The sequence below is a fragment of the Lynx canadensis genome, chromosome X, assembly GCF_007474595.2.
Source record: "Lynx canadensis isolate LIC74 chromosome X, mLynCan4.pri.v2, whole genome shotgun sequence".
Taxonomy (NCBI): domain Eukaryota; kingdom Metazoa; phylum Chordata; class Mammalia; order Carnivora; family Felidae; genus Lynx; species Lynx canadensis.
The window spans coordinates 6,425,347-6,446,948 of NC_044321.2; the positions used below are offsets into that span (position 1 = coordinate 6,425,347).

Here is a 21,602-nt window from a genome sequence, read left to right on the forward strand (position 1 = left end):
AGGTAAACAAATCCTAAGTGAGGTTTGCCAGCAGGGCTTCTTGTCAGCTCACCTGGACGGGGCCGAGTGAACAGTCCTGTACCCAGATGCCACTAACCCTTCCTTGAAGCTACCATGACAGGTCTTGCCTGGCAAGTCCATTCCTTATACTTCCCTCATATGTCACCTAGCTTCTGATAAGCTTAATAAACGTTGCTATTATTCAAGGACAGAGAACTTAACTCCTTACGCATTCTTAGCACCCAAAATGTTCAAGATCTCAACTCTTTTTCCCCAGCTCTACTGAGATGTCATTGACATAGTACCCCAACACTTACATTATTAAGAATTCTTTCAATCTTTTACCTAATGACTCTTATTTTTCAGTTAGGCCTTCAGTTAGCCATGACCTGCATGACCTACATATTTTGCATCAAAAATCTGTAATTTAACATCATCATTACAAGCAACCACTGAGCACTTATCATATGGAAGGGTCAAGCTTTGGGTATGAATGCAAGACGGAGAATGGAATGCATCGCGATACTGGTAGTGAACATGCATTAGTTCAACGTGCTTTCAAACAATCTCAAAGTAACACAGTGGGAAGTGGAAGGAGCTTCAGGGTCTCAGTGGAAAGAGGAGAGGTGAGGTGGCCTCCTCCCCGAAGAGCATTTGTGAGAATCAACCCACTGATCCGAAGAAGAAAGTGCTCCAAACATGTGGTCTCTCCTTGTAAGAATTTTCTATCTTGTTACTCAATGCTAACAGCAACATATTTAGTCAAGAAGAATCTTCTGAGGGGTTAAAATCTAAGTATAGGAGGGAGGATAAAATCAATGTTACCGTAACAATAGTAACGGACATTACTCATGACTCATCTTGATTAGAATATAAGTGAGCTTATTGTAATAGTAAATTCAGAATATAGAACAAATGATAAATTATCAGGTTGTAACAGTTTAATGAAAAACATATGATGTACTTATTAATAGATATATGTGAATATATATAATTATAAAATTTATGTGATAGGTTTTGTAAATGGCAATCTTTAGAGAAACAATTATTTGAGCCTTAATTGGTACTTTCTTCCTCCTTATCAGTTGGGTTAGTGGACATAACCCCAAATAAGAATAGGAGTTTAAAAAGGGAAACATAAGGAAAGAAGATGTATACATTGATAAGATAGGTTGATGGTACGAGGAGAAAACTTCATAAGAACAGAGCGCTAAACAGCCAAAACACTGTGATAAAAAGTCAACTTTTACAAAGTGAAGACTCACAGATAACCCAAACAGAAAAATCAATAAAGAAACAGTGGTTTTGAATGACACACTGGATTAGATGATCTAACAGATACATTCAGAACATTCCATCCTAACACAGCAGAATACCCTTTTCAAGCGCACATGGGACATTCTCCAGAAGAGATCACATCAGACCACAAAACAAGTCTCGACAAATTTAAAAACAATGAGGTCATACCATGCATCTTTTGCAACCACAACACAAGGAAACTAGAAATCAACCACAAGAAAAAAACCTGGAAAGAGTACAGATACATGGAGGTTGGATAATCTGCTGGTAAATAACGAATGGGTCAACTAAGAAATCATAGAGGAAATCACAAATACATGGAAACATGTGAAAATGAAAACACAGTCCCAAATCTTTGGGATGCAGCAAAAGTTATCCTAAGAGGCAAGTTTATAGCAATACATGCCTACCTCAAGAAGAAAACTCCCTGACAAAAAAAAAACAAAAAAAAAAAAACAAAAAAAACAAAAAAACAAAAAAAAAAAAAAAAAAACTAACCTTATAGCTACAGAACCTAAAAAAAAAGAACAAGCAAAGCCCAAGGTCAGTAGAAGGAAGGAAATAATAAAGATTAGGGCAGAAACAACGACAAAAAAGAAAAAAAAAAAAGAATACATCAATGAAACCAGGGGATGATCCCTAGAAAAGATCAACAAATTGATAAACCTTTAGCCTGACTCATTCAAAAAAAAAAAAAAAAAAGGACTCAAACAAAATCAGAAATGAAAGAGGTGAAATAACAACACTGAGTACAAAACAGAAGAGAATATTATAAAAAACTACATGCCAACAAACTGGACAACCTAGAAGCAATGGACAAATTCTTAGAAACATTACCTCCCATGGGCGCCCAGGTGGCTTAGTATGTTAAGTGTCCAACTCTTTATTTTGGCTCAGGTCATGATCTCATGCTTCATTGGTTCGAGCTCCACATTGGGCTCTGTACTGACAGCACAGAATCTGCTTGGAATTCTCTCTCCCTCTCTCTGACCCTACCCCTCTCATGCTCTCTCTCAAAATAAGTAAATAAAAAAAATCTTAAATAAAATTTTTAAAAAGCAATGCTTTAAAAAAAATCATTAAAACTCCCAATAAGCAAAAATCCAACAGGAGATAGCTTCACAAGTAAATTCTATGAAACCTTTAAAGAAGAGTTAATACCTATTCTCAAAGACAACATAGAAGAGAAAGGATAGCTTCCAAATTCATTCTGAGGCCAGCATTACCCTGGTACCAAAACCAGATAAAGATACTACAAAAAAAGAGAATGAGAAACCAGTATCTCTGGTTAACATAGATTCAAAAATCCTCAAAAAGTACTGGCAAACAGAATCCAACAATATATTAGAAAAATCATTTACTCCGAGTGGGATTTATTCTCAGACACAAGAGTTGTCCAGGATCTGCAAATCAATGTGATACATCACACAACACATATGATCACCTTAATATATACAGAAAAACCATCTGACAAAGTACAACATCCATTTTTTTTAATGTTAATTTTTGAGAGAGAGACAGAGTGTGAGCAGGGAGGAACAGGGAGAGAGGGAGACACAGAATCCGAAGCAGGCTCCAGGCTCCGAGCTATCAGCACAGAGCCTGATGTGGGGCTCGAACTCCCGAACTGTGAGCTTATGACCGGAGTCCAAGTCAGCCAGTTAACTGACTGAGCCACCCAGGTGCCCCTATAACATTCATTCATGATAAAAGCTCTCAACAAAGTAAGTTTAGAGGGAATATACCTCAACATAATAAAAAAAAACCCATAGCTAACATCATATTCCATGGTGACAAATTGAGAGCTTTTTCCCTAAGACCAAGAACAAGACAAGATTTCCACTCTCACCGATTTTATTCAACATAGTACTGGAAATCTTAGCTATAGCAATCAGATAAGAAATGAAAGGCAAAGAAAAAGTAAAACTACCACGATTTGCAGATGACATACTATATACAGAAAACCCTAAAGACTCCACCATAAAACTACTTGAACTGATCAATGAATGCGGCTACAATATCAATATACAGAAATCCACTGCATTTCTATACACTAATAATGAAGCAGCAGAAAGAAATCAAGAAAATGATCCCATTTGGGGCTCCTGAGTGACTCAGTCAGTTAAGCATCCGACTTCACCTGAGGTCATGATCTTGCAGTTCATGGGTTCAAGCCCCACATCAGGCTCTGTGCTGACAGCTAGGAGCCTGGAGCCTGCTTCGGATTCTGTGTGTGTCTCTCTCTCTCTCTGCCCCTCCCCCACTCGTGCTCTCTTCTCTCAAAAATAAACACTTAAAAAAATTAAGAAGAAAATTATCCCATTTACAATTGCACCCAAATAATAAAATACCAAAGAGGTAAAACACCTGTATTGTGAAAACTATAAAACAATGATGAAAGAAATTAAAGTGACATAAACAAATGGAAAGATATTCCATTTTCATGGATTGGGAGAATATTAAGACGTCCACTCTACCCAAAACAATCTATAGATTAAATGCAATCCCCATCAAAATACCAACAGCTTTTTTCACAGAACTAGACTAATTCTAAAATTTGTGTGGACCCACAAAAGACCCCAAATAGTCAAGCAATCTTGAAAAAGAGGAACACAACTGGAGGTATCACAATCCCAGATGCCAAGATATATTACAAAGCTGTAACAATCAAAACAGTGTGGTACTGATGAAAATAGACACATAGAGCAATAGAACAGAATTGAGAGCCCAGAAAGAAACCCATGACTATATGGTCAATTAATCTCCAGCAAAGGAGGCAAGAATATACAATGAGCAAGAGACAGTCTCTTCAACAAGTGGTGCTGGGAAATTTGGACAGCTACATGCAGAAGAATGAAACTTGATCACTTTTTTACAGCATACACAAAAATAAACTCAAAATGGATTAAAGACCTAAATGTGAGACCTGAAACCATAAAAATCCTCAAAGAGAGCACAGGAATTAATTTCTCTGACATAGTCAATAGCAACATTTTCCTAGATAGGTCTCCAGAAAAAAGGGAAACAAATGCAAAAATAAACTATTGGGACCTCATCAAAATAGAAGGCTTCTTCTGCACTGCAAAGGAAATAATTAACACATCTGAAAGACAACCTACTGAATGAGAGAAGATATTTGCAAATGACATATCCAGTAAGCGGTTAGTTTCCAAAATATATAAAGAACTTATACAACAACACCAAAAACGCAAATAACCCAGTTAAAAAAATGGGCAGACTATGGGTGCCTGGGTGGCCCAGTTGGTTGAGCGTCTGACTTCAGCTCAGGTCATGATCTCACAATTTGTGGGTTCGAGCCCCGTGTCAGGCTCTGTGCTGACAGCTCAGAGCCTAGAGCCTGCTTCGAACTCTGTGTCCCCCTCTCTGTCTGTGCCTGCCCCGCTCATGCTCTGTCTCATCACTCTGTCAAGAATAAACATTTTTAAAAAACAGGCAGGAGACATAAACAGACATTTCTCCAAAGAAGACGTGCAGATGGCCAACCAACACATGAAAAGACGCTCGTTGATACTACCTGAAGCAATCTACACAGTCAATGCAATCCCTATCAAAATACCACCAGCATTCTTCACAGAGCTAGAACAAACAATCCTAAAATTTGTATGCAGCCAGAAAAGATCCTGAATAGCCAAAATAATGATGAAAAAGAAACCCAAAGCAGGAGGCATCACAATTCCAGACTTCAGGCTATACTACAAAGCTGTAATCATCAAGACAGTGTGATACTGGCACAAGAACAGACACTCAGATCAGTGGAACAGAATAGAGAACCCAGAAAAGGACCCACAAATGTATGGCCAACTCATCTCTGACCAAGCAGGAAAGAATATCCAATGGAATAAAGACAGTCTCTTCAGCAAACGGTGCTGGGAAAACTGGACAGCGACATGTAGAAAAATGAACCTGGACCACTTTCTTACCCCATACACAAAAGTAAACTCAAAATGGATGAAAGACCTAAAGGTAAGACAGAAAGCCATCAAAACCCTTGAGGAGAAAGCAGGCAAAAACCTCACTGACCTCAGCCACAGCAACTTCTTACGTCTCTGGAGGCAAGGGAAACAAAAGCAAAGATGAACTCTGGGACCTCATCAAGATAAAAAGCTTCTTTCCAGCTAAGGAAACAATCAGCAAAACTACAAGGCAACCGACAGAATGGGAGAAGATATTTGCAAACGACATAGCAGATAAAGGGTTAGTATCCAAAATCTATAAAGAACTTCTCAAACTTAATACCCAAAAAACAAATAATCCCGTGAAGAAACGGGCAAAAGACCTACATAGACTCTTCCAAAGAAGACATCCAGATGGCCGACACATGAAAAAATGCTGAACATCACTCATCATCAGGGAAATCAAAACCACGGTAAGATACCACCTCACACCTGTCAGAAGGGCTAAAATGAACAACTCGGGCAACAGCCGACGTTGGCAAGGCTGCGGAGAAAGAGGATCTCTTTTGCACTGTTGGTGGGAATGCAAACTGGTACAGCCACTCTGAAAACAGTATGGAGGTTCCTCAAAAAACTAAAAACAGAACTGCCCTATGACCCAGCAATTGTACTACTAGGTATTTATCCAAAGGATACAAAAATGCGGATTTGAAGGGGCACATGCACCGCAATGTTTAGAGCAGCACTATTGACAACAACCAAAGTATGGAAAGAGCCCAAATGTCCATCGATGGAGGAATGGATAAAAAGATGTGGCACGTATGTATGTATATGTATATACATATATGTGTATATATACATATATATGTGTGTGTATATATATATATATACATATATACATATACATATACATACACACACACACACACACACACAATGGAGTATTACTCAGCAATCAAAAAGAATGAAAGCTTGCCATTTGCAACTACCTGGATGGAACTGGAGGGTCTTATGCTAAACAAAATTAGTCAGAGAAAGACAAATATCATATGAATTCACTCATGTGAGGAGTTTAAGGTACAGAACAGATGAGCATAACGGACGGGAAGCAAAAGTAAAATAAAAACAGGGAGGGGGGACAAAACAGAAGAGAATCTTAAATACAGAGAACAGAGGGGTTGGGGTTGCTAGAGGGGCTGTGGGAAGGGGCATGGGCTAAATGGGTAAGGGGAACATTAAGGAATCAAGGCCTGATATCATTGTTGCACTATATGCTAACTTGGATGTAAATTAAAAAATTAAAAAAGAAAAAAAGAGTCACCGTTCCTGTTCTTGTATGTGTACCGAGTTTTCTTTACACCTGCTCAGGTCCCAATGCTCAAGCTCTATCAATACGAAAACAGTTCTTGCAAAGGCTTTTCCCGGACTTTATGCACAGAGCTGGTATCATGTGCACATGTAACTTACTCAAACACAGCCGTGTTTAGTGAGGGGTGGGGTGGGTAGGAGAGGGGACAACAGGTGAGGAGGACATCATCCCTGGGATCCTGCCGGCCAGCTTTCCACCTGCTAGCCTGTGCCCACATACTGCACGTTGGAGAAGCCTCTAGAGAGAATACGTGAATGGCCTTTGAGGTTCCTCTACCACTGATGGAGAAGTGAAGTGACTTCTCTGGTGGCAGCCAAGCGGCCCCGGAGGCACACTGACCAGGGAAGAGTTAGAGGGGATCCTGAACTTGTCCCCAGGGGTCAATGGTAAGGACAGCCAACAGTCTGACGTAGACCTCTTCATGAATGTGCTGAAGCATCCTAGGCAGCAAGACCTTTAAATGATTTAACTTCTGAATGACACTGCTGTTGTTTTCACTGTAACGTATGCAAAGTCCTGCACAGGATGACCATACAAAATACGAGGCTGGATCTCAGGAGCAATGTTAAAAGATCCAAGGGTGACCAGATACGAACCAAAAACCCTCACTGCCACTTCCGTTACATCTCTACCATACACTTTTGCAAATGTCAGTGGTTAACTTTACAAACTTAACTCTGTGCTTCAGAAATTCCTCGAAAAGCCTGACTCAACAGACGTTAATTAACAACATGTCACTATAGTTCTGAACTCATAGCCGCTCTTTTTGTATGTTCTTTCCATAATCAAAAACACCGACGACAGGGGCGCCTGGATGGTTCCGTTGGTTGACTATCCAACTCCTGATTTTGGGTCAGGTCACAATCTCATAAGACTGAGCCCTGCTTCAAGTGTGGAGTCGGCTTGGGATTCTCTCTCTCCTTCTCCCTCAGCCCCTCCCCTGGTCATTCTTTCTCTCAAAAACAAAACAAAACAAAACAAAAACACCACTGATGCGTTCCTTGCTTTTCTCAAAAGGCATTCCTTATAGGCTTTCTTTTTCCTCCAAATTTTTCTCAAACTGGCATTTCCATTGCTTATTCTATTCCCAGCTTTTCTAATGTGTACCATAGACTGTGAGATCCTTGAGGGCCAGGATTGCAGTCTCTGTTCCCCGCACCCCACAAAGCTCCCAGGACAGGGCTTGGTGGCAACGTGGGCAGTCATGGGTCACCACTACCAGAAGCAAGTGCCTCTCCATCCACACAGTGGAGTATTTATTATTTAGCCATAAAAACAACGAAGTTCAGACTCCAGCTACAATGTGGGTAAACCCTGAAAACATGATGCTAAGTGAAAGAAGCCACAGAGAAAAGGACAAGCAGGTGTCCATTTAGAAGAAATGCCCAGAAGAGGTAAATCCATACAGAGAGAAAGTAGATTAGCAGTTGCGGGGGGGAGGGGGGGGGCGGAGAATGGGAAGGGGTTGAAAATGGGTACAGGGTTTCTTCTTGGAGTGACGAAAATGTTCTGGAATTAGATAGTTGCACAACTTTGTGACTATACTAAAACCGACTGAAGTTTAATGTTAAAAAGATGAATTCATGGTATGTGAATTAGACCTCAAATTCTTTTAAGTTTATACATCTTGAGAGACACAGAGCAAGCACACACATAAGCGGGAAAGGGGCAGTGAGAGAGAGGGAGAGAGAATCCCAAGCAGGTTCTGTGCTCTCAGCGCTGAACCCGACTCGGGGCTTGAACTCATGAACCATGAGGTCATGACCTGAGCCGAAATCAAGAGTTGGATGTTTAACTGACTGATTTACCCAGGCGCCCCTTTATCTCAATTTTAAAACAAAAAGCAGAGGACAGAGGCAAAAGCTACATGTGACTGAGACCAGTCTTCTCTGCAGCTACAAGTTTGAGGCAACCCCACCAGGGAACAGCAACTTTGGTGCTTGTATAACTCTCCAAATTCAAAGTGCTTTTTAATGTTTATTTTTTTGAACGAGCACAAGCGGGGTCGGGGGGGGGTGGTGGACAGAGGATCCAAAGAGGGCTGTGTGCCAACAGGCTGACAGCAGAGAGCCCGATGCGGGGCTGGAACCCACAAACCGCAAGATCACGAACTGAGTCGACGTCTCAACCGACGGAGCCACCCAGGTGCCCCCAAATGCAAAGACTTTTAAGACATTTCCTTATCCTACTATTTTCCCAAAAATAAACTGATCGCCCAAACGGAGTTCAAATTTCAAAGACAAACTCTTCTTCCTTCCTGGCTGTGAGTCACCCCATGACGTCAGCCTCGCTGAGGGCTTTGGCTAGGGAGGGGGGAAGGGAAGGAAGGAAGGAAGCCTTAAGAGTGTCCGCAAGGAATCGATGCCCCATTTGCTCACCTCTCTACTGGATCTGTCTGCTTCCTCTAAAAGCTCTGTGTGCATATTCCCGACCTCAGAGGGGCAGGCCCGCTCGACAGCTCGCTGACAGAACGAGAGCAACATTACTGACTGGCCCTGTTCCTTGCTGGTGACTGGGCTCGGGCAGACTGGGACTATTTTTATTATTATTTCTAATGTTTGACTTGACTTCCAGAGATGGGCTCAACCACTTTAAAACATCAGGCGGGGGGGCGGGGGGCGGGTGCCTGCGTGGCTCAGTCAGTTAAATGTCTGATTCTTGATTTCGACTCGGGTTGTGAGATCAAGCCCCTGCGTCGGGCTCTGCACTGAGCGTGTGGAGCCTGCTTGGGATTCTCTCTCTCTCTCCCTCTCTCTCTCTGCCTCTCCTTTTGCTCTTTTGCTCGCTGTCTCTCCCTCAAAATAGAAAAACAAACTTAAAACACCAGGACGGAAATCAAACAAAACTGAATGTATCAAGATAAAAATTTCTGGGTCATTCCCCAGGTGGGACTACGCTAACAGCAATTTCCCCTCCCTTCTCCCGCTGCCCCCCCCACCCCGGTGGTTCTTTAAGCCTTGATGAATCATTCGCACTAAATAAAAGTCGATGAACACACAGCCTCTATCTTGCAGCTTTAGCCAGAACTACCATTTTCCTTCGAGGTTTGTAATTACAACCAGACGATACCCGTCTCTGGGAAGCCATCTATCAATTTAGCACTACGTTTTTTGGCCCTGAAAATAAACCAAGCTTGCCACCTGAAAACAAACCCTCCTTCAATGTATCTGAATTGCAGGAATGCAAAACAAAACAAAACAAACCCTCTAAAGTCACTTCCAAACAACCTTCTGCGTATTTGCGTATTTTCTTCACTCTCAAATGTCAACATTATTTCTGTACAAAGCCGTCTGGTTGGTGTGTTTGCCTTTGCTTTCACACACGCGTGTGCATGCATATGCGTGTGTGTGTGCGTGCGCAGTTCACTCAGGCAACACATTGGGGAAAGCAAATGTACGGATCTAAGCTTTCTGAAAGCCTGATTTCTCTAAGACGTTGGTTCTGAACTGGGGTCACTGTGCCCCCAAGGGGTAGTTGTTGAGGTCTCGGTTGCCACAATCAGGAGGGCGCGACGGGCATGGAGTGGGCACAGACGTGCCACATCCCACGGCGTCCGAGTCGGCCCTCGGAACAAGGCATCCCCCAGCCCCCAATGCCAACAGTGCTGAGGAGGCTGCTCTGGAGACAGACACACAGACGGGACGTGGGCTGAACAGAGGCGGCGGCCCACCCCGCCGGCCCCGGTGCCCGCTGACGGAACGCAAAGCAGTCCCCACGTCCCAGAGCATGCTCAGTTGCCCTTAATTTCTTTTTCTTTTTTATTCTTTTTGGAGGGAGGGAGAGCACACATGCGCATGCGTGGGGGACACACTGAAAGCATACTCAGCATGGAGCCCGACTCCCAAGTCAGGCTCTGTGTCACAACCTTGAGATCATGACCTGAGCAAAACCAAGAGTCACATGCTCCACCGACTGAGCCACCCAGGCACCCTTCAGCCAATATTCTTAAACATTCTCTCTTAGCTTCTCTCTTGCTATATTTTTATAATACATATGTGTGTCTTGGGGGCACCTGGGGTGCTCAATCGGTTGGGCATCCGACTTGGGCTTAGGCCACGATCTCAGTTTGTGGGTTCGGGCCCCGCATCAGGCTCTGTGCTGACAGTGTGGACCCTACTTGGGATTCTCTGCCTCTCCCCCACTTGTGTGCACGCTCGCTCGCTCGCTCTCTCAAAATAAACTTTAAAAAACATAAAATGAAATAAAATATGTATTTGTTATTTTAAAGAGAGAGAGAGAGCATGATCCAGGGAGAGAGGCTGAGGGACAGAGAGAAAATCTTAGGTAGGCTCTACGCTCAGTGCCTCTACACTCATGGGGCTCGGTCCTATGACCCCGGATCATGACCTGAGTTGCAATCAACAATCAGACACTCAACCAACTGAGCCACCCCAGGCATCTCTCTCGCACTGCTTTTTAGACAACCCATGGGCAACCATAAAATTATAGCTACCAAAAACCTAAAGGATCAATCGGCTTGTACATTACAAACCATCAGGCGAGTTACAACTTTGGGGATGTCAGAGTGGGGATTTTCAAACCTCTCCTCACCAACATTCTGGCTAAAACAAAACTTTATTAGGAACCTCAACAGGGAGGAGAGTAGTCTATTAGCAAGAAGTTATTTCATAAGATACAGTCTGGATTGTAAAAAAAAAAAAAAAAAAAAAACCCAGATATAATCAATTAGATCCATGAGGCCGCTTTAGTCAACACAAAAAACTCTGAGACGAAAAACTGACATCTCCAAGACAGTCTCCATCACACTCGAACATCTAACTTTTTCTGTTTTTGATCTGATAAATAAATAGCACCGTAACCTGGAAATTCAGTTCCACACAGCGACGGAGCTGAAAACGTGATGGTTTCAGGTAGCACTTCTTCCCATGTGAGGCCAGTTTTCACTGAAACCAAGAGGGCGGGCAAATGTTTCTCTGAGCTAACCCGGGAGGACAGATTAATGGGCTGTGGGCCTGGATGGGTTAGTATTTGGTTACCAACGCATTTCAGTATGCGCAGTTCTCCCCACAGGATTTCATGCCAATTCTGGAAGTGAATCATTTCCTAGATGCCTAAACGTCCACACTAGGATTCCACAGAACGCAGTCTGATGACCACAGAGAGGTCTGCAGACCCCAGCACTCAAGTCTTTCAGTGAAAAGGACAGATGGGAAGAGCCAGCGCTGGCAGACTGGGTCTTCACCTGAAACGTCCCACGTGAGCTGGGCGCACCGAAGCGTACCTGGAGCCACAGAGGTCCGGTCACACCATTCACGGCCTTACAGCACAGCAGGCGTATGTGACGGGTCTGGAGTGACTATCTCACACTGATAAAGCCATCCAGCCAAGCGGGGGGAACCGCTTATAATTACATAAGTCTTGGGGCGCCTGGGCGGCTCAGTCAGTTAAGCGCCCGACTCAGGCTCAGGTCATGATCTCGCAGTTTGTGGGTTCAAGCCCCACGTCAGGCTCTGTGCTGACAGCTCAGAGCCTGGAGCCTGCCTCCGATTCTTTGTCTCCCGTTCTCTCTCTCTGCCCCTCCCCTGCTCACGCTCTGTCTCTCTCTCTCAAAAATAAACATTTTAAAAAATTACACAGGTCTGCAGTGCTTAATAAGTGCCATTAAAATATTAAAAAGACAAGTGGGTAACAGAATACAAGAGGAGCATCATTGCTGCTATTGTAACTTTCCCCTCACACCCTCGAGGGTATTACAGGTGTCACGGACACCTCTCCCACAACACATCACTTCCTGGTTTGATAAAGGACTTCCGGGTGGCCCCGGGGCTCCGCAATTTACCCGCATTGGCAGACAAGGCTCACCTTCAGACAACAGGCTCAGGGCCTCGTCGGACACGTGCCCGCCGAGTCGCAGCACCTTCCTGGGAGTGAGGCTCTCACCGGGTGCGCTGGAGCCATCTGGGGACAGGCAGGGCTGCTCCGCGGCAGAGGTTGCCATGGATTCCCACTGAATCTCCTTCCTGGGAGACTGAAACTCCAGGCTGCATCCTGTCCAGCCGTAGAAGGCCAAAGACAAGAGAAATCCCTGGGCTGGGTTCAGTATCGCCTAGGAGGAAGGACAAAAAGACACGAGTCGGCCAGTCTGTGTACTGGGAATTTGAGCATTAACTCCACTCGGATGCTCGCTCACTGGGCTGCCTCACTTGGAAGTGACCCGGTTGGCTGCTTCAGGGCAAGACCAAGATTGGCTTTAGGTGCTGTACCTTCACGAGGAGGCGGGGAGGAGAGAGCTGGAGGGGGTGGGGGGAGGGGATGCATGCGACACAGGGCAATCGAACCGATCCTATTTTCACCCCTGCCAGGCAGCTAGGCTCTCCTACACAGAGATGCTCTCCATCTTGTGCTTCTGAGTCAGAATGTGATTTAACAAAGGTACCTGAGGCTAAAAACGAGTCTAGGGGACGTTCCTCTATTTCCGTGTGCTAAGTACCCATGAAGTGAACCAAAGGAACCAAGAGAAACTCCAAACCAAAGCAAAGAGGTGGAGGCAGTGAATGCTCGTCTTATTATAAAGTTCTCATGGGTCAGATTCTCCCCAGTTCGGAAGCAGCAGAAATACCAATTCCGTACAACACAACGTCTACCTCTCCGCTAACAGTTTTGTTTTTTCATTACAAATGCAACACAGCGAAAACACTGGGAGGAATCTACTCACGGTGTTTCCACCTTATTTCCATTTTGTGTATTTTTTTAATGTTTTTATTTATGTTTGAGACAGAGACAGAGCATGAACAGGGGAGGAGCAGAGAGAGAGGGAGACACGGAATCCGAAGCAGGCTCCAGGCTCTGAGCTGTCAGCACAGAGTCTGACGCAGAGCCCGAACCCACGGACCGCGAGATCATGACCTGAGCCGAAGTCGGACGCCCAACCGACTGAGCCACTCAGGCGCCCCGATTTTATGTATTTTTTTAATGTTTATTTTTGAGAGAAACAGAGCAAGTTGGGGAGGGGCAGAGAGAGAGGTGGACAGAGGATCTGAAGCGGGCCCCACGCTGACAGCAGACAGCCAGATGTGGGACTCGAACCCATGAACCATTGAGACCATGACCTGAGCCAAAGTCGGACGCTCAACTGACTGAGCCACCCAGCTCCTTCACCGTTCTGTGTATTTCTATACGATATTTTTTTCACACGTGTTATTATGTAGTTGTAACTAGTGTAATTTTTATATCCTGCGTTTTTCACTTAAAACTACAGATTTCAGGGGCACCCAGGTGGCTCAGTCCGTTGAGCGTCCAAACTCAGCTCAGGTGATGATCTCGAAGTTTGTTGAGTTCAAGTCCTGAGTCGGATTATGCAGACAGCTCAGAGCCTGGAGCCTGCTTCAGATTCTGTATCTCCCTCTCCCTCTGCCCCTCCCCTGCTAGCACTCTATCTCTACCTGTCTCAAAAATAAACATTTAAAGAATTTTTTTAAATATATTTTCAAAATACTAGAGATTTCATAATTGTCACGTTTAACATCTACATAACACTCCACCAGGATGAAAAATTGTAATTTACTTAGCCATTTCCTTGTATTTGTTTCATTTGGGTTGCCTATAACACTTTATAGTCACGGATGGTGGGATCGCTTCTTGGCCTTTTGGCTAAGATCAAGTGTGGTATCTGTTCGTATCAGTTTAATAATCGTGGATGTTACAAGGAACACCTTCATCCCTATGGCTTTTTCATAGTTTCAAATATTTCTTCAAGTGAAATTCTCTGATATTTTGGGTCTGCTTGAAAGGTCTGAAAAACTGGGCCAAACTGATTTACCAGAGTTGTCCCCATTTAATAACGGCCCCAACAATGAATGAGACTAGCTAGCTGGTACATCAAAGCCAGATACAGGTACATACCGTTACATATTTAACCAACGACACATCATACTTTGGAGTGTTTTTTTTTTTTTCTCTCTGAACTTTACTTTTCAAGAAAAAAATTTTAAATCAAGGTTGACCTACCATTATAAACCACGTGGTCTTGGCCGCATTTCTCACAGGTCTCAAAAAGCTCCCGTTGATATCTGGTTGCATTTCAAGATAGAATAAAAGGCTTTCGTTGATGATGTTTGGCAACCAGCTGTCAGAAAGAAAAGAACCCTGGGTAAAGAGAACATGTAACCCAACTCATCTTTAAATGCCGGCGGCGGTCAGGAAACCTGTCCTCCGAGACCACCAAGTCCTGGAGGGGAATCCACCTGGGCACATGGAGGAACCAGCACATCCAGGATTTAATTTAGGAGACCTAACTCTTTCTGTAAAGCGGAGATCAGCGGCTTCTCCCAAGGGTAACACGCAACACCACATCGGGTGTAAGGCTCTAACGTTATAGCTAATAACTCAAAATTCAATTTTCACTTGAAGAGTAATGTAACATTTTGAGGGAGAGCTGCACCAATCTTGCTCTTTCACGTGTGAACCGTTTGATGTTATTGTTGGTAGGCCAACGACATTTAAAATGAGGAGCTGTTGGGGCGCCTGGGTGGCTCAGTCGGTTGAGCACCGGCTTCAGCTCAGGTCACGATCTCGCGGTCCGTGAGTTCGAGCCCCGCGTCGGGCTCTGTGCTGACAGCTCAGAGCCTGGAGCCTGTTTCAGATTCTGTGTCTCCCTCTCTCTGACCCTCCCCCATTCATGCTCTGTCTCTCTCTGTCTCAAAAATAAATAAACGTTAAAAAAAATTAAAAATAAAATAAAATGAGGAGCTGAGTGTATTTTGAGAGGGAGATCATTTCCATCTCGCCTAGGACCACGTCCAAACAAACCTCCTCCTATCACATCAATTATTAACACCACGAAGGCACGCCCTGTTTTGCAAAGTATTGATTCACCCCAGCAAAAGGTTTTCTGGTCCCCCTCTGTTTTGCGTGGGTTACAGATCTATTTTCAAAGCATGCACCTGAAACTGGGCAGAACGCCAACTGTGGGGCCAACTGAGGTTTAGAGAAAAATGGCTCTCTCTATATGTCTTGATGGAACCATGAATCATCCCACCAAAAAATGTGCCCTTGTCCTGTATCTTCGCAGATCCAGGAATCCTGGGGTCAAGAATGATACAAACAGGTACATTTTAAAAGTGTGGTCCAGCACTTTATTTCAGAGTTAGCCCTGGCAGTGGGCCGAAACACCAGATGCACGTTCACGGTATCTGGAAACTAAACTCAGGAGTTGTTTGTTCTGAGGGCTTTATATATAATCTGAGGAGATGTGAGTATCTTTCCAGGAGTTCACAGATTGTGGGCCTGCCTTCCTGTCTCGCGTGTATTTCCTCAAAGGGCACCTAGTGCAGTTTCAAAGATCTCCTTTCCAAAGACTCTCTGCTTTGCAACTTTCGGGTCACACTTAGAAAAGCAAAATGGCAAGTTGTTTACGTATCCCTTCCCAGCGGCAATTAAAAAATAAAAAATAGAAGAAAGGTTACCAAATAATTAAAACCAGCATTATTTTGAAAAATCGGATCTTGATCACGGCTCCCATCCGTCTCTCGTTCTCTGTGTAAATGCCTTTTCTTCCTTTAGTAAAGAGGCCACTGTGAAAAACAGAGGGGAACTGCATGTCACAGTCATTATTTGCATCTCCTGAGCGACAGGGAAGAGAGTCAACATGGACGTAAGCCCGAAAGCAAAGGCAGAAGAGCAGGAGACAGCCCAAGATACGGCCGTTCCTTCCCCCACACTCCAAGCTGGGGTCCTCGCAGACTCGAAGGGACACGGGGTCTTCAAAACGTTCAACCTCCCAAGAACTGTAGACTTCCAGAAGAGTTGCAAAGACAGTACAGAGACTTTCTGCATACCTATGCCCAGACTCGTTCAACATTAACATCTTACACACCGAGGGTCACATTCGTCACCGGGGAGAAATTAGCAATGGTCCGTTACTATTAATTAAGCTCCAAATTTTATTTGGATTTTACCGATTCGAAAACTGTATTTTTAGGGGTACCTGGGTGGCTCAGGTCACGATCTCACAGTTTGTGAGTTTGAGCACCATGTCAGGGCTCATGGAGGCTGCTTCAGATTCTGTCTCTCTCTTGCCTCTCTCTCTCAAAAATAAACGTTAAAAAAAATCTATATATTTAGGGGCATCTGGGTGTCTCAGTCGGTTAAGCGTCCAACTTTGGCTCAGTTCATGATCTCACAGATCATGAGTTCGAGTCCCTTATGGGGCTCTGTCAGCTTCAAATCCTCTTTCTCCCTCTCTCTCTGCCCTTCCCCTGCCTTCTCTCTCTCAAACATTAAAAAACAAAACTATATTTTTAAAGGTTTATATTTTCTATTACAAAAATAATGCACACTGTTTTGAAACACTGAAAGATTAAAAATTTCTCACTATAGACAAGTTGGAAAATACTTTACTTTTTAATGTTTATTTATTTTTGAGAGAGTCAGAGTGAGAGCAGGGGAGGGGTAGAAAGAGGGAGACACAGGATCCGAAGCAGACTCCCAGCTGTCAGGCAGAGCCCGACGTGGGGCTCAAACTCACAAACCGCGAGATCATGACCTGAGCCGAAGTCAGATGCGTAACCAACTGAGCCACCCAGGCGGTGCCTCAACAAGTTGGAAAACATTAAAAAAGGTTAGAGGAAAATCAACGAGCTATTGTCTACCCTGAGACAAGCACTGTTAGCATCTTACTGTCGTTCTTATCAGTCCTTTACCTAGACATGATTTTTGTTTGATATAATTGACTCAGTACTTTTATGCAAATCTGTATAAAAAGTTGCTGTACTTAACATACTGTTTTTATTTTAATTTTATTTTTTTATTTTGGAGAGAGGGAGAGAGTGACAAGCAGGGGAGGGGGCAGAAGAAGAGAGAGAATCTTAAGCAGGCTCCACACTCAGCAGAGAGCACTCAATCCCATGACCCTGGCATCATGACTGGAACCAAAATCAAGAGTTAGATACTCAACCAACTGAACCACCCAGACGCCCCAATACACTGTTTTTAAACGCAACGTGGAGGAAAAAAACTGATCCAAAGAGCCACATGATTTCCTACTCTTAGTGGCAGAGCACTTGAAATGTTTTGAAGTTCTACAATCAACCGACCTTTCCATTAAGGGGCACTTCTTTTTATTTATTTTTTCTTTTAATTTTTTTAAATGTTTATTTTTGAGAGAAAAAGAGACAGAGCATGAGCAGGGCAGAGGCAGAGAGGGAGGGGGACACAGAATCGGAAGCAGGCTCCAGGCTCTGAGCTGTCAGCACAGAGCCCGACACGGGGCTCGAACCCATGAACCGTGAGATCATGAGCTGAGCCGAAATCGGATGCTTCACCGACTGAGCCGCCCAGGTGCCCCAAGGTGCACTTGTTCATTCTCATTCTGCACAGGAGAGATCCATGCAGCTTGAGCAGGTTGGAGGTTTGCCCCAGGTCACCCCTCCGTGAGGATGGGGTGGAACCAGAATGCCAAGTCCCCAGCCTCAGCTCAGAGTTCTTTCCAGGGCATCCTGCTGGCTCATAACATCCTTCTTACTCAGTTCTTACCATTTGCACCCGACTCCTTTCCTGCACTCTACTTCCTGTTTCCTGCCCAACTGACTAAAGACACAAGGCCAAGCACCTCACGGGAGTAACCAGGCTCACTCTTCAGGCCACACCCCATTCCTTCCCCACCCCCGGCTCCCCACTCCTCTCCTTCCGCTCCTATCTGACCTCCACAGTTTTCCACGGGCACTCCTGGGGCCTCCAAGGCACCCCAAGGGCAGACCCAGGATGAGCCTAGACGGAAGTGAAAAGTCCACTGGCCCTGGCCTTGAGCTATTAAACATTGGCAAAGAACTTGTGTAGCCCATGACCAGATAGGCTTGCTCGCTTTCCCTTATTAAACCTGCTCACTTTCTCCAAGTGTATTGTCCTTACGACTCTAGAGGATGACAAATGAGGTCTAGCGTCCTAGATGATTCGAGGAGCACAACGCATGCCATTATCTGAGCCCAAGGCATGGGGCCATAGCCCTGGTCACGCACCCAGACAGCTTCCCTGCCGCTCACCTGCGGTCACGGTCTTCCAGAATAGGATGGGGTTGGCCCCCAGGACGAGCAGCAGCGGCAAGTACGTGGTGACATAGTGTGGGATGGCGAGCTCCGGATCCCGTTCACACCTGAGGGAGGAGGACCAAGCCATTCTTGAAAACAAGGCTTTGCCTAAAATATACACACTTACCTGGAAGGTGAGATCAGAGGGTGAGAGAGAAAAGGCAAATGCGTAAATCTACTTCTGACTCTGCCAGAAGGAAATGTGACTCACATCTTATGTCTGCAAAGGAGCAATCAATCAATCACTGAAGAACAGGAGAGACCAATCATGTTTCTATTTGTCCTGTAAATGTGAGGCCCTCTAGGGCATTCCACGGGGGAGAGATTTTAAAGGTCACTGCTAACAAAAGGAAAGATAGGAAAGGACACTCGAAAAGGGGAGTCCCCCCCGCTGGGTCTCTTCAAGGAGAAAAAGACACAAATGGGAATGCAAACTGGTGCAGCCACTGTGGAAAACGCTATGGAGGTTCCTCAAAAAATTAAAAACCGAGCTACCCTACGACCCAGAAATTGCACTACTAGGAATTTATCCAAAGGATACATAAGTGCTGATTCGAAGGGGCACGTGCACCCCAATGTTTATAGTGCTGCTATCCACAATACCCAAATTATGTAAAGAGCCCAAATGTCCATCAACTGTCGCATGGGTAAAGAAGATGTGATATACATACAATGGAATACTACTCGGCAATGAAAAAGAATGAAATCTCGCCTTTTGCAACAAAGTGCGTGGAACTAGAGTGTATTATGCTAAGCAAAATAAGTCAGAAAAAGATATCACATGTTTTCACTCGTATGTGGAATCTGAGAAACTCAACAGATGAACATTGAGAACGGAAGGAAAAATAAGATAACAGAGAGGGAGGCAAACCATAAGACTCTTAAATACAGAGAACAAACGGAGGGTTGATGGGGGTGGGGAAAATGGGTGATGGGCATTAAGGAGGGCACTTGTTAGGATGAGCACTGGGTGTGATGTGTAAGTGATAAGTCAACAACAACAAAAAAGGCCAGTCCTGTGAATAAGATCCAGTCTCTCCCCTTTAGCGCCTCAACATGCCCAGCCCTCATATTCCCAGGGCAATGTGTTGCCATGGCTGTGTAGAACAATCAGAGCAGAGGTGCTTTTCAGGGGAAGGACCAGAACTTCTACTGAAGGATCATGGGAATTGTCAGTCAGCAGGTGGGGTAGCAGAGGGCCACACGGGCACGGCTTACCCACGTGGGAGCCAGGAGCGAAGAAACGCATAACGTCAGAGAGCAACGAGGAAGAGAGAATCAAAGGCAAAGGGGAGAGAGGAGTGCTCAGGCCCAACCCAGGTAGGAGGTGCAAAAGCAGATGAGGGAGCAGCCTCTGTGGCCACAGAAGGCAGAACGATAAAAATGCACACACGCACTCTTGTTCTCACAGGCCTGGAGCGGTCCAGCCCAGAAGGGGAAAATGACTGAATGCAAAACAACTTGGGTGGGAAACACGCACGGCCACCTTTTCTCGCCATGAGAAGGAACACAACACCATCTCACAAGGCTACCTTCCTTTTAATGGAAGTTTTCGTTTTCAGCTGTGCAGGTTCAAATGTGGTCTGGAAAGGCTTGAGGGGACAAAGAGGATCAAGCAGCAGAAAAGCCATGACTCGGGGCGCCTGGGTGGCTCACTCGGTTGAGCATCTGACTTCAGCTCAGGTTATGATCTCACTGTTGTGGGTTCCAGCCCCGCGTCAGGCTCTGTGCTGGCAGCTCGGAGCCTGGAGCGTGCTTTGGATTCTGTGTCTCCCTCTCTCTGCCCTGGCCATGCTCTGTCTCTCAAAAAACAAAATAAACTGCTAAAGAAAAAAAAAAAAAGGAAAAAAAGAAAAGCCATGACTCTGACCAAAAGACAAAAGTAAGCGATGATTGAGTGAGTGGGGACAGCAGTTTGCACAGGCCCGGGAGCAGCCTCCTAAGGACCAAGGGGGCACCTGGGAGTGAGCCCCGCAGCGATGGCTCCCTCATGCTCAGGCGCAACCTTCCCAGGAGGCTCCAGGAGCCCACGGGTGAAGCGGAGTGATGAAAGCTCCCTTTCCACTATTAACCATTAAGCGCACCCCACTACAACAGCCACGGACACCGTACTTGTCCTCGTAAAGTTCCTCAGAGCAGCTGTATGGATGCATCTACACAGACTTTGGGAGTATCCGCCACCGAGAAGGCAACACCAATTTGGAGACATCCGAGTAGCTACAAGAAGTCAAAAAAGGGGGAGAAATTGTCCAACCACGAGTCAGCAAACGTTTTCTGTAAGCGAACTTTTACCGTAAGTATTTCATGCTCCACGGGCCACCCATTCTCTGTCAAAACTACTCTGGCACTGCAGTGGGAAAGCAGCCATAGACCGTGCGTAAACAAAGGGCATGACTGTGTTCCAATAAAACTTTATTTATAAAAACCAGCAGAGGACCAGATTTGTCCTCGGGCTGGGCTGTGATCCTTGTCTACACTGCCCTAAGATCCCAGACAGAGACCATGTCCCCACCTGTTGCAGTTTTCCATTGGAAGCTAGAGCACACGTCCTGGGAGGGACCGTGAGCCCTTGCAGAGGACTGACTGCACTGAGCAGATTCTTGAGGACGTAGAAGAAACACCTAAGACAATTTCAGATTATCTGTTTCCCCGGATCTGTGTGTTCAGGATAGCGGGAATACAGCTGGAAGAGAAGCGGCAAAGTGAAGCAAGCTGACGCTTAGATCCAGCTCTTCTAAGAGCAAGCTTTGGGTTTCTCCAAGCCATTTCGAATTCATCCTTAGGATGTTAAACTGCCCTGCTCATCCAGATGAAGCTGGCCTGAAGCGTAACAACTAAAGGGTGTGCATGAGGAAGCCCCATCGATATGGAGAGGAACACACCTAACGCTGGCTGCACACCCTGACACGAGGACGCACCTCAAGCTGGGTGCACATACTTGCATCCACAGGCACCTACAGAAACGTGAGGGGCTGA

The 21,602-nt window shown here is 45.0% G+C and overlaps 1 protein-coding gene and 1 pseudogene across 1 annotated transcript in view; one reads left to right on the plus strand and one right to left on the minus strand.

Annotated features, from left to right (window-relative positions):
- GPR143 (G protein-coupled receptor 143) overlaps nucleotides 1-21,602 on the minus strand; it is a 41,813-nt gene that overhangs the window by 13,282 nt on the left and 6,929 nt on the right. The window contains exons 3-6 of the mRNA XM_032592038.1: nucleotides 18,582-18,691; nucleotides 16,008-16,115; nucleotides 14,551-14,668; nucleotides 12,406-12,649 (exon numbers count right to left, since the gene is read on the minus strand). Coding sequence (XP_032447929.1) covers nucleotides 12,406-12,649; nucleotides 14,551-14,668; nucleotides 16,008-16,063 — 418 coding nt within the window. The 5' untranslated portion in view covers nucleotides 16,064-16,115; nucleotides 18,582-18,691. The remainder of the gene's footprint in view (nucleotides 1-12,405; nucleotides 12,650-14,550; nucleotides 14,669-16,007; nucleotides 16,116-18,581; nucleotides 18,692-21,602) is intronic.
- LOC115507995 lies at nucleotides 14,174-14,382 on the plus strand (annotated as a pseudogene).